The sequence below is a fragment of the Staurois parvus genome, unplaced genomic scaffold, assembly GCF_062004578.1.
Source record: "Staurois parvus isolate SC_StPar_1 unplaced genomic scaffold, SC_StPar_1.0 ptg001090l, whole genome shotgun sequence".
NCBI classification, from domain to species: Eukaryota; Metazoa; Chordata; class Amphibia; order Anura; family Ranidae; genus Staurois; species Staurois parvus.
In genome coordinates, this window is record NW_028318886.1 from 1,682,381 (window position 1) to 1,696,163 (window position 13,783).

The following is a 13,783-nucleotide window of genomic DNA, read 5'->3' on the forward strand; positions in this document are numbered from 1 at the left end:
GACCACGTGTCACTCAACAGAGGGGGAGGGGGGAAGCTGATTTGGAGTAGAAATGATACAAGATGGAGGGCCTTTGGCAAAATGGAGGTTCGCATCCATCTCTCTACGTACAATTGCTACAACACTGGACACCAAAATGTACTGTACACTGTAATGCATTTGACACCGCAATTCACTGTACACTGTAACGCACTTGACACTAAAATTCACTGTACACTGTAATGCACTGGACATCAAAATGTACTGTACACTGTAATGCACTGGACAACAAAATGCACTGTACACTGTAATGCACTGTACACTGTAACGCACTTGACACCAAAATGCATTGTACACTGTAACATACTGGACACCAGAATGTACTGTACACTGTAATGCACTTGACACCGCAATTCACTGTACACTGTAACGCACTTGACACCAAAATGCACTGTACAATGTAACGCACTGGACAACAAAATGCATTATACGCACTGGACACCAAAATGCACTGGACACTGTAATGCACTGGACACTGCAATGCACTGTACTCTGTAAAGTACTTGACACCAAAATGCACTGTACTGTGTAACGCACTTGACACCAAAATGCACTGTACACTGTAACGCACTTGACACCAAAATGCACTGTACACCGTAATGCACTTGACACCAAAATGCACTGTACACTGTAAGGCACTTGACACTGCAGTGCACTGTACACTAACGCACTTGAAACCAAAATGCACTGTACGCTGTAATGCACTTGACACCAAAATGCACTGTACACTGTAACGCACTGGACACCAAAATGCACTGTACACTGTAACGCACTTGACACCAAAATGTACTGTACACTGTAATGCACTTGACAACGCAATTCACTGTACAATGTAACACACTTGACACCAAAATTCACTGTGCATTGTAATGCACTAGACACCAAAATGCACTGTACACTGTAACGCACTGGACACCAAAATGTACTTTACACTGTAATGCACTGGACAACAAAATGCACTGTACACACTGGACATCCAAATGCACTGTACATTGTAACGCACTTGACACCAAAATGCACTGTACACTGTAACACACTGGACACCAAAATGTACTGTACACTGCAATGCACTTGACACCGCAATTCACTGTAACGCACTTGACACCGAAATGCACTGTATACTGTAACGCACTGGACACCAAAATGCACTGTATGCACTGGACACCGCAATGCACTGTATTCTGTAAAGTAATTGACACCAAAATGCACTGTAGTGTGTAAGGCACTTGACACCAACATGCACTGTACACTGTAATGCACTTGACACCAAAATGCACTGTATACTGTAATGCACTTGACACCAAAATGCACTGTACACTGTAATGCACTTGAAACTAAAATGCACTGTACACTGTAACGCACTTGACACCAAAATGCACTGTACTCTAATGCACTGGACACCAAAATGCACTGTACTGTGTAACGCACTTGAGACCAAAATGCACTGTACACTGTAATGCACTTGACACCAAAATGCACTGTACACTGTAACGCACTTGACACCAAAATGCACTGTACTCTGTAATGCACTTGACACCGCAATTCACTGTACTCTGTAAAGTACTTGACACCAAAATGCACTGTAGTGTGTAAGGCACTTGACACCAAAATGCACTGTACACTGTAATGCACTTGACACCAAAATGCACTGTATACTGTAATGCACTTGACACCAAAATGCACTGTACACTGTAATGCACTTGAAACCAAAATGCACTGTACACTGTAACGCAATTGACACCAAAATGCACTGTACTCTAATGCACTGGACACCAAAATGCACTGTACTGTATAACGCACTTGAGACCAAAATGCACTGTACTCTGTAATGCTCTTGACACCAAAATGCACTGTACACTGTAATGCACTGGACACCGCAATGCACTGTACTCTGTAACGCACTGGACACCGCAATGCACTGCACCTGGTGCCTGGTGTGCTCTCCTCCTCCTCTCCTGTTCCAGGTGAAATCAGTGGTTTCCAGGCTGCTGTTCGCTGGTTTCTCCATTTTTTTTTCTGCCAACCCGGGGGGCCAGGTAAATATCTTTGGCAGACCGTAGTTTGAGGACCCCTGTCCTAAAGGTTGGCACTGTACTTGATCGACATATATATTTTGCATACTAGGTAAGGATCTGCTGGTGAGTTTTTTTTAGGAGTTTCATGTCTACATTCAGGAGAGCAGTTGGGAGGGATCCTGTATTGTGAGAGATCCTTGTCTTCCCTGGGAATAACTGCTTTGTGTGCACATTGTCACTGTGCGCTATATAAATCCTGAATAATAATAACTGTATCATCTCTCAAAATGAAGTTATATGCTTGTAGAAAAAGTTTTTGGATGTCTTTGAAGATCTTGTAATATGTGATGGAGCACCCATTAGCCCATGGTGCCTCCCTAGTGTTTGTGGATACTATAGAATGCTCTAATTCTCTAATTGTAATCATAGATTCCATTACGTCCCTAATTGCTCTTGGGATCGGTGGGTGTCCTAAATTTTCTCAAATAGGATTTTGTATCTATTTCTCTAGTGGTTTCCTGGACTGTTCCTTTTACTGAGTGCAAATTATATATTTCTGTTGTAAAAAGACCATAGTTCAGTGTTTGTCTGGATTTATTTAGTTTACCACCTATCAGGGAAGTTGCTTTTGCTGTTTTTGTATGGTTCATAAATCAAGATAAGGAGGATTAAAAAAGCCATCATTTGTGCCGAAATTACAAGTTAGTTTTAGCATCTAGTGGAGTATGTGTATTCCTAGCCTTGAGGGAGATATATAGAACCTTCCTAGAAGGACCGATTTAAGAATCACACCAGTTATTCCAGAAACAGGGTCAGGGTATCAGGCATGTGCTTACCAGTGCAAAGCACCTTTCTGGAGCAGTCCAATTGCACTGCTCTGGGGATTTACTGTATCATTGTTCTTTTTTTTTTTTTTTAATTTAAATATTTATTAGTATTTTTCACATAAGTAACAATAAACAACTTCATCTCACTCATCATAAAATATACGATTTTTTCTTATTGTTTCAATTACCTCCCTCTTAAAACCTTGACTCCCTCCCCCCCCCCCACTCTGCATTTCCTTGACTTGTATCCAAAGCAAGCATAACCTACCCAATTTTTCTCTATAACATTCTACTCTTCACTTTCTCATACTTATTACGAAATTTTCCCATTTTTCCCATTTCAAGAGATATATCTCCAACTTATCTTCCTGTAGATAATATATCTTCTCCATCTCCCTAGTCCAATTTACTCTCTCTATCCACTCCTCCTCTTTCGGTATTTCTTTTTTCTTCCAGTATTTGGGGATCAGACTTTTAGCTGCATTCAGATAGTACCCTAAGCCTAATTTCTTATACATACTAACTGATATCTCTGAACTGTGTAGCAAGCACAACCCAGGGTCTAACCCGATGTTTACTTCAGTGATGGTCTCTATTAAATATATTATTTTTTTCCAGAATATTTGAATCTTTGGACATTCCCACCAAATATGGAAAACTGTCCCCACTTCCCCACACTCTCGCCAACACCACTGTGATTTCTCTACACTTATCTTACCCTCCACACTCGGAACAATGTGCCATCTTGTCAAACATTTGTAATTTAATTCTACATCCCTCAAACTTACGTTTTCGTGAACTAATCTATTTACTTTCTTCTGTTTTCCTTCATCTAACACCACCCCCATATCTCTTTCCCAATTCACAATGTGCAATGGTTTAGTGTTTGTGTCTAAATCTGTGAGAATTCTATATACTTTAGCTACTCCATGTTTCCCATCACCCCGTGAATCCAACAACCTTTCAAACACATTCCAATCCTTTTTCGTTCTCAGGGGCTTTGGGAGGTTTCCCCAAAAACATTTTAATTGATGATAGCGCCACTCATCATTGTTCTGAAGGGTTTTTTGTCAAATTGGATTTGTGTAATGACAACCAAGGCTGTGTCTTATGGCTACAAGATTTTAGTCTTATGTCAGTTTTACAACTTTGTGACATTCCTGTATATTATACTATATATACTGTATATATTAGTATGACTAAAGGCAAAACCTTTGTGGCTAGAACACCTCTCAGGTTCTTATTGCTATCTGTGCCCCCGTTATGGAGGTTCACCCTCTCTATTTGTCCTGGTGATCATTATCACCAAGAGTGGAAGTGAAAGAAAATCCCAAATTTGGAGTTGTCACCAGAACACAAACTAGAGGGGAAATCTTGCAATGGGGACACTAGTTCTAGTGATCCTGGCATGAAAACCAGATATTCCCTTACTTCAAAGGGATTTTCTTACAACTTCCACTACCATCACCTGAAGGGACAAAAACAAACAAACAAAAAGTTTTGGCTTTAGTTCTATAATAATCAAGTCTTCATGAAGTACGCTGCACAAAAAAATTAAAGGAACACTTTGAAAACACATGAGATCTCTGAAGAAAAATAGCATGCTGGACATCTTTACTGATATGTGTAATGTGTTAGGAACATAACATGGATAAATGCATGCACTAGCTGTTGGGATTTGAGCACAGGAATCTCTTGTTTGTTGTATTGTTGGGTCAGTAGCCAGACCTGAACCTTGTAGCTCTCCCCATTGTGTCTTTTCCCCTATGCTAGCATTGTGTCCACAGTAGCATTTGCGTAGGCAGAGCAGAGTAGGACTGGCCATAGAGGGATTAATTTGACGCAGTTGGCCAGCTTAAGTATGTATTGCAATATGTGTGAACTAAATATCCCTATTTATTGCACAGTCTGCTTGAAAGGGTATATACCAGTGTGCAGAGGGCCCTTCAAAATTTCTAGGAACATAAGAATGCCCCATCGTTTGATAGAAATGAAAATTATCAACCTACAGAGGACTGAATTCAAAGACACTCCGAAAATCAAAGTGAAAAAATGATGCAGCAGGCTAGTCCATTTTGCTGAAATTTCATTGCAGCAATTCAAAATGGTACTCAGTAGTTTGTATGGCCCCCATGTGCTTGCATGCATGCCTGACAATGTCGGGGCATGCTCCCAATGAGCTGAGGGATGGTGTCCTGGGGTATTTCCTCCCAGATCTGGACCAGGCTATCACTGAGCTCCTGGACAGTCTGAGGTGCAACCTGGTGGCTTTGGATGGACCGAAACATGATATCCCAGAGGTGTTCAATTGGATTTAGGTCAGGCGAGCATGGGGGGGCTATTCAATGGCATCAATTCCTTCATCCTTCAGGAACTGCCTGCATACTCTCGCCACATGAGGCCGGGCATTGTCGTGCACCAGGAGGAACCCTGGACCCACTGCACCAGCGTAGGGTCTGACAATGGGTTCAAGGATTTCATCCCGATACCTAATAGCAGTCAGGGGGCCTTTGTCTAGCCTGTACAGGTCTAGGCGTCCTTCCATGGATATGCCTCCCCAGACCATCACTGACCGACCACCAAACCGGTCATGCTGAACGATGTTACAGGCAGCATAAACATTTTCTGCGGCTTCGCCAGACCTTTCCACGTCTGTCACATGTGCTCAGGGTAAACCTGCTCTCATCTGTGAAAAGCACAGGTCACCAGTGGCGGACCTGCCAATTCTGGTGTTTAATGGAAAATGCCAATCAGGCTCTATTATTATTATACAAGATTTATATAGCGCCAACAGTTTGCTCAGCGCTTTACAATATAAAGGGAGGCAATACAGCAATTATACAGTTCAATACAAGAGGGTTAGGAGGGCCCTGCTCCTTGGAGTTTACAATCTAAGAGGGAGGGGCTGGTGGTACAAAAGGTATTAACTGTAGGGGATGAACTGATAGGGGAAATGGAAAATTCAGTTATTAGCTAAATGCAGGATAGGCTTCCCTGAAGAGATAGGTTTTCAGAGATTGCCTAAAAGTGGGCAGAGTAGGCAATAGTCAGATAGATTGGGGTAGAGAGTTCCAGAGGATAGGGGAGGCTCTGGAGAAGGCCTGGAGATGAGCATGGGAGGAGGAGACAAGGGAGCTAGAGAGCAGGAGGTTGTGGGAGGAGCGGAGAGGACGGTTTGGGTGATATTTGGAGACAAGATTGGTGATGTAATTTGGGGCAGAGTTATAAATAGCTTTATATGTTATTGTTAATATTTTGAATTTTATTCGTTGGGCAATGGAAAGCCAGTGGAAGGATTGGCAGAGAGGGATGGCAGATATGGAATGGTTGGTAAGGTGGATGAGTCTGGCAGCAGCATTCATAATAGACTGAAGAGGGGATAGCCTGCAATTAGGTAGGCCAATGAGGAGGGAGTTACAATAGTCAAGGCAAGAGATAACAAGGGAGTGAATAAATTGCTTAGTGGTTTGAGTAGTTAAAAATAAGCGTATCTTAGAGATGTTGCGAAGGTGAAGTCTACAAGATTTGGACAGTGATTGGATTTGGACCAGAAAGGACAGATGGGAGTCCAGGATTACACCTAGTACCCTGACAGGAGGGGAGGGACTGATGGTTGTATTATTGATCTTGATGGAGAAGTCAAGGGAGGGGGCATGGGCTGGAGGTAATAATATGAACTCCATTTTAGAAAGATTTAGTTTGAGGAAGTGGAGTGACATCCATGCTGATATGTCACTTAGTAGGTTAGTAATGCGAGAGGAGACCGAAGGGGTGAGGTGAGGAGTAGAAAGATAGATTTGTGTGTCATCAGCATAGAGGTGGTACCTAAAGCCATGGGAGTTTATCAAGTGACCAAGGGAGGAGGTGTAGATGGAGAAGAGAAGGGGTCCAAGGACAGAAGCTTGAGGGACCCCTACAGAAAGAGGAGAGGAGAAGACCGAGTTATAGGTAACGCTGAAGGAGCGCTGCGATAGGTAGGAGGAGAACCAGGAGAGAGCAGAGTCTCGGAGGCCAAGAGAGTGGAGTTTTTTGAGGAGGAGGGGATGGTCAGCAGTATCAAAAGCCACAGAGAGGTCAAATAGTAAGAGTATGGAGTAGTGACCATTAGTTTTAGCAGTTAGTAAATCATTAGTGAGTTTTAGTGTAGTGTAGTGAGCGAAATCCAGACTGTAAAGGCTCAAGATGGTTGTTGTCAGTGAGGTAAAAGCTCAGGAAATTGTAGACTAAGCGTTCTAAGAGTTTCGAGGTAAACAGGAGCAGTGAGATGGGTCTTAAGTTGTTCAGATTGGTGGGGTCGAGTGAGGGCTTTTTAAGTATGGGAGTGATCTGTGCATGCTTTAGAGGGGAGGGGAAGGCGCCAGTAGAGAGGGAGAGATCGAAGATGTGAGTGACGGAGCATAGGATAGAAGAAGAGGGTGACCGTAGTAATTGTGAGGGAACAGGATCCAGGGGGCAGGTGGTGAGATGGCCTTCTGAGGAAACTTCAGTGAGCTCTTCAGTAGTAGCAAGGACAAAAGAGGAAAGTGTTGAGGGAGGTTTAGAATAAGGAATGCTAAGTGGGATAGGTGTCTGTGTAGTGGAGATGCCCCTATGAATTGCATCAATCTTGTTTTTGAAATGATTGGCAATCTCGTACGCAGTGAGTGAGTTACTGGGTGGAGGTGGAGAAAGTAGAGAGTTAAAAACAGAGAAGAGACGATGAGGACTGGATGACAAGGTATTAATAAGAGTGACAAAGTAGGCTTGTTTGCAGCATGGAGGGAGGAATTATATTTTAAGAAAGCAGATTTATATAGGGTGAATACTTGCTGGGATTTGGTTTTACGCCACAGTCTCTCCAAAGCACAATTATGTCTCTTAAGATTTCTGTTGTTGTCAGTCTTCCAAGGTTGTAATGGTCGGGGTCTGATACTTCATGTAGTTAGAGGAGCAAGTGAGTCTAGTGTGGATGAAAGCGAACTGTTGTAGACAGATGTGGCCAGGTCAGGGCAAGACAGGGGAGAGATTTTGCAATAGAGGGGGTCAGTTGCAGAGTGGAAAAGAGAAGAGTTAAAGTTGTGAAGGCTTCTGCGGGTAATTGTTTGCTGCTTGGAGGGATAGGCGTTTGAAGATGAGGACACTGTGAAGGTGATGAGATTGTGATCAGAGAGAGGAAAGGGGGTGTTTGTGAGGTTGTAGGGAGTGCAAAGATGGGAGAAAACAAGGTCTAATATACAGTTGTGGCCAAAATTATTCAACCCCCAATGCTGTAAAGGGGTTTAGGGACTATAGTGTACATTTGGAATTGTATTCAGAATCAAATCCTACAAGGACGTTGTAACTACCCAAATGCAACTAAAATGACATCAATTGTTTATGTAATACAGTAGTAAATGGTTCTTATGTGGTTTCTTCATTGCCACAATTATTCAACCCCTTAAAGACTACCACTCTGAAGAACAGAGGTTCATACAGGTGCTTTCCATCAGGTATTGAAAACACCTGTGGATGTCACCGAGCAGCAATCAAGCATAATAAGCACCAATTAGGCAGCTTTAAAATGACTGTGATACTCAGCTCCTTCTAGACATTTACTGGTGTGGTTACAAACATGGTGAAGGCAAGAGAATGGTCCAGGAAGACAAGAGAAGAGGTGATTTCTCTTCACAGGAAGGGCAATGGCTATAAGAAGATTGCAAAGATGTTAAACATACCAAGAGACACCTTAGGAAGCATCATTCGCAAATTCAAGGCAAAGGGCACTGTTGAAACGCTACCTGGTCGTGGCAGAAAGAAGATGCTGACTTCGACTGCTGTGCGCTACCTGAAGCGTAGAGTGGAGAGAAGTCCCCGTGTGACTGCTGAGGAACTGAGAAAAGATTTGTCAGATGTGGGTACAGAAGTTTCAGCCCAGACAATAAGACGCACACTGCGTAATGAAGGCCTCCGTGCCAGAACTCCCAGGCGTACCCCCTTGCTGTCTCCAAAGAATAAGAAGAGTCGACTGCAGTATGCCAAAAGCCATGTGGACAAACCACAAAAGTTGTGGGATAGTGTTCTGTGGACTGATGAAACAAAATTAGAACTGTTTGGGCCCATGGATCAACGCTATGTTTGGAGGAGGAAGAACAAGGCCTATGATGAAAAGAACACCTTGCCTACTGTGAAGCATGGTGGAGGGTCAATCATGCTTTGGGGCTGTTTTGCTTCTGCAGGTACAGGGAAGCTTCAGCGTGTGCAAGGTACCATGAATTCTCTTCAGTACCAGGAGATATTGGATGGAAACGTGATGCAGTCCGTCACACACCTGAGGCTTGGGAGACGTTGGACCTTTCAACAGGACAATGATCCCAAGCATACCTCCAAGTCCACTAGAGCATGGTTGCAGAGGAAAGGCTGGAACATTTTGGAGTGGCCATCGCAGTCACCAGACTTAAATCCGATTGAGAACCTCTGGTGGGACTTAAAGAAAGCAGTTGCAGTGCGCAAGCCTAAGAATGTGACTGAACTGGAGGCCTTTGCCCATGAAGAATGGGCGAAGATACCCGTAGATCGCTGCAAGACACTTGTGTCAAGCTATGCTTCACGTTTAAAAGCTGTTATAACTGTAAAAGGATGCTGTACTAAGTACTAAGATTGAATGTCACTTGGGGGTTGAATAAAACTGATAATGCTGTGAGCACAGAAAAGACATTTGTGGTTATTTCATTATAACTGTTATGTTATATTTGTCTGACCTACAAGTGCCTCTTTAATGTAAATGTAAGCAAGATGACTGAATGATCAAAAGCAATGTCAAACTGGCCAAAACACTCAATTTCAGTGGGGGTTGAATAATTTTGGCCACAACTGTATTCCCATCACAGTGAGTGGAGGACTGTAGCCATCGTGTTAAGGCAAAAGATAAGGTTAGGTTGAAGAGTTGAGATGTAGCTGAGTTGTTCACATTAATGGAGATGTTAAAATCTCCAAGAATGATAGTGGGTATTTTAGAGGAGAGAAAGTAAGGTAGCCAGGCAGAGAAGTCATTAGGAAAGCGTGACACCGGTCCAGGAGGCCAATAGATCACTGCAATCCTCAGAGCAATGGGAGAAAACAGCAGAATGCAGTGAGTCTCAAAAGAAGAGAAGGATAGAGAGGGAGAGGTAGGGAGGACTTGAAAGGTGCTATGGTGCCAGGCAGTGAGCACAGGGCCCACTAGAGGACGTCAGGCCCTCAGACCACCCTCATGAAGTCTGTTTCTGATTGTTTGGTCAGAGACATTCACACCAGTGGCCTGCTGGAGGTCATTTTGTAAGGCTCTGGCAGTGCTCATCCTGTTCCTCCTTGCACAAAGGAGCAGATACCTGTCCTGCTGATGGGTTAAGGACCTTCTATGGCCCTGTCCAGCTCTCTTAGAGTAACTGCCTGTCTCCTGGAATCTTCTCCATGCTCTTGAGACTGTGCTGGGAGACACAGCAAACCGTCTGGCAATGGCACATATTGATGTGCCACCCTGGAGGAGTTGGACTGCCTGTGCAACCTCTTTAGGGTCCAGGTATCGCCTCATGCTACCAGTAGTGACACTGACCCTAGCCAAATGTAAAACTACTGACTAACAATCAGAAAAAATGAGAAGGAAAAAAATGTCAGTGGCCTCCACCTGTAAAAGCATTCCTGTTCTGGGGGTCGTCTCATTGTTGCCCATCTAGTGCACCTGTTGTTAATTTCATTAACACCAAAGTGTTGTCACTGAGACAGCAGGAAGTGAGGGGATTACTCTAACACAGACACCAATTTAACAGCAGATGGATGTTTTGACCTTTCTCAGCTAATTTAAAAACAAAAAAACAAAAACATTTTTGGCTGGAGTTGAGTTATTAAGCCCCAATATAGTCTACCTAAAAACTTGTAATTTTAGAAGATAGACTTTCATTTCTACAAGATAAGGGGGCATAGTGGTCCTTTGTGCAGAGAGGTGCCTGTCATGAACAGTTTCACTTGATTTCATACCATAAGTAAAGGATAAATTTCTAATATCTATTGTTGTGGAAAGACCAAAGCCAACAAATGACTCACAGTGATAGCAGAAGGGGAACCCGGTACACTGGGCCCTCTGGAGGAAGTGACACTGCCAGGAGACGTAAGTGGGGTCTGGAAATAGAAAGAACAATACTGATATACATATATGCATAATTAGATACTAGTTGTTAAACACAATGGGATTCATTTATGGAATGAAAATGATGTTATTGATTATTGTGTTTGTGGAAAGCAGTCACATCCTAGTTGTCATTTTTCTGATGACAGTTTAAGCGCCAGTAATAATTTGAAGACATTTTGAGGATCTGGTATTTTTTAGCCTGACTGAGAGACTAAAAGCGGCGATAGACAATGCAATTTTCTTTGCTGCGCAGTCAGTGTTGATGGGGGAATCCCTCCCGTGGGGCTAGTGTGTTATCCTGGCAGGGTGGGGAGCTGTCCCTGCCAGGAGAACACAGTGATTATTGCTAGCGGCTATAGCCACTGGCAATAATTGCATGCAAAACTTGACAGGCTGGTTGTACCCAAGTTGTACAACAATCGAATTGGGTACAATCAGCATGGTTTGAATCTTGAACTAATTTTTAACTAATGTCATTGAGCACCTGCAGACATTAGTGACCAAGGAAACAGTTATTGGATAGCTTGAAAGGTCTTGTTTGTTTGCTAATTGCTGATATTTTCCATATGGTAAGCTGGCCTTGAAAAATTTTAAAACACATTTCTACTTTTGCAGTCAAATTTGAGAACCCCCCGCTATATGTATGTAAGGTGTTCTATTCACACAGTATGCATTTTTTTTAACTTACATTTTCAGGAAGAGGTGTCATGGCTGACTGCAAGGTTTCTTGAACAATGTTAGTATGAGCCTGTCCCAAGTCTGTCTTTATTAACATACAATGCAAGATGTCCAGCCTCTAGACCTTTAACCCATTGTTAGGACAGACAGTGTTCAAATCTAGTTACAATTGGTAATGGAGATCTGCACAGTACAGACAGGGTTAATTATGGCATACACAATTGCTCAGCCCCTTCATAAAAAAAGAAAAATACCTTACTTACAGAAGGGTCCAGAACAGAGCATCTAAAAAAGGTAAGCCACAATTTTGTTTATGCTATGCTATAAGAATGGGAATATGTTACATTTAACACCTTCACGACTAACGTAGGCAAATATGCGACTCCACCAGACTGGGCTTTTTTCCGTGGGGCCACTAATTTGCGTATCTGGGAATTATTAATTATATTTTATGAATTATTAATTAATAATTATTCTGGGAATGCGCTGCATTGTGCGCTCCCAGCACAGAGACCAGGGTCTCACTGAGAGTACAAGGTCTCGTAGTAATGATCGGGACCTGGAACACCTGATTCCGGGTCACCTGACCACCGTGATAGCCTCTGATTGGCTATCACAGTGATCAGTCACTGTGAAACCTGCCCCCGTGTTTTCTCTCTCTGGAGGAGAGAGATACATTATATCTCTCTCTGTCCTATCAGAGACAAAAAAAAGTGTGTGTAAAAAAAAATAAAATAATAATAAAAATACCTAGATCAAGGTTTGATCTAGGTCAGTGTCAGGGTTAGTGTTTGGGTGTTTAGATTTGTTTTACTCTTAGGCACGAAGGGGTTAAAGTAGGCATTATCCCAATTTGGCTACAAAAGTGGAAATAAAGTTTAAGGATCCCTCCCCTGCACTGCTTAGTCATCAACCATTAGACTGGAGGCAGAGGGGACTGTCACTTGTATCCATCATGGGCCCAGCCCCCTGAAAAATGTATGCTGTCTGTTACCAACCTACAGCTTTGCGTTAATGTATTTTTCAGTAGTACAGAGTAATTTTAACATGTGCATAACAACCTTGAACTCCAATCTAAAATAACCCCTAATGCTACATCTAAAATAACAACCTAATCCCTTCACTTGCCCCATTAAGCCCCCGGCCACATCAAAGCCGATTTTGAAATCGTGAAACTTGCAGTGAAGTTGCACAATTTAAAAAATCGGGTGACCTGCTGATTTCAGTTGCGATTTGCAAGACATCTGACACAGATGTCTATGCAAATCGCAACAAAAGTAGTGCATGCACTACTTTAGAAATCGGTGCGGCTCCGACCAAGTCGGAACCGCAACGATATGACCGCTGTAATAGTGAACAATAGGGAGCGACTTGGCATACGATTGGCAAGTCGTACGGCATGCAAATTGCATGACAATCGCACCCGATGTGATTGGGGTGTTAAGTTGAACTAAACTATAACCCCTACCATACCGTTATCCTTAATACAAGCATTAATACTGACCTGCACCTATCTCATAAGGCACCAAAATGCTCAACCTGGTCTCTTGCTCCAAGATCTACATGCACTCAGATGTCACCATAAACCAATTTCATGCACATTGCCAGTTAGCTGCAGCCACTGTTCAGTGTATTCTGACATCCACAGGTGCAGCTGTCAGAATATAATGTCCCAGCTGGGGAATTCCTCCATCTACCTCCTTTGTGTGGATGTGAAATCTGTTAGTTATACTAATGCAGGCCATAGACGGGTCGAAAATCGGCCGTTTTCTCGGCCGAAAAAAAAAATCAGCCGATTTTCGCACCGTTAGTGGGTTAATTGGTCGGCCGTTTTTCGAGCACATTTTTTTTATCACTAAAGTTGGATTTTGACGATCGGCCGATTTTCCTGGCAATGATGGGAAAATCGGCCGATCATTTTACCGATAAAAAATCTGCGCATGAGCCATGACCTGCAAGAAGAAGAAAAAGAAGAAGAAGAATTCCAGTTCGCTATTATATTTTATATGAAAAGTCTTGCGGTTGCAACAATGTATCTATTTGTATCCGAATAAAAACATCTGTATCCGAAATGGATACAAATGGATAGATTGTTGCAACCG

The 13,783-nt window shown here is 42.8% G+C and overlaps 1 protein-coding gene and 1 long non-coding RNA gene across 3 annotated transcripts in view; one reads left to right on the forward strand and one right to left on the reverse strand.

The window, feature by feature from the left end:
* Positions 1-13,783, forward strand: part of LOC149440351 (uncharacterized) — a 109,076-nt gene that overhangs the window by 28,223 nt on the left and 67,070 nt on the right. The window lies entirely within an intron of this gene.
* DMTN (dematin actin binding protein) overlaps positions 1-13,783 on the reverse strand; it is an 81,385-nt gene that overhangs the window by 14,632 nt on the left and 52,970 nt on the right. For both annotated transcript variants that reach the window (XM_089658715.1, XM_089658714.1), the window contains exon 4: positions 10,919-10,993. In XM_089658715.1, the coding sequence (XP_089514841.1) occupies positions 10,919-10,993 (75 nt within the window). The remainder of the gene's footprint in view (positions 1-10,918; positions 10,994-13,783) is intronic.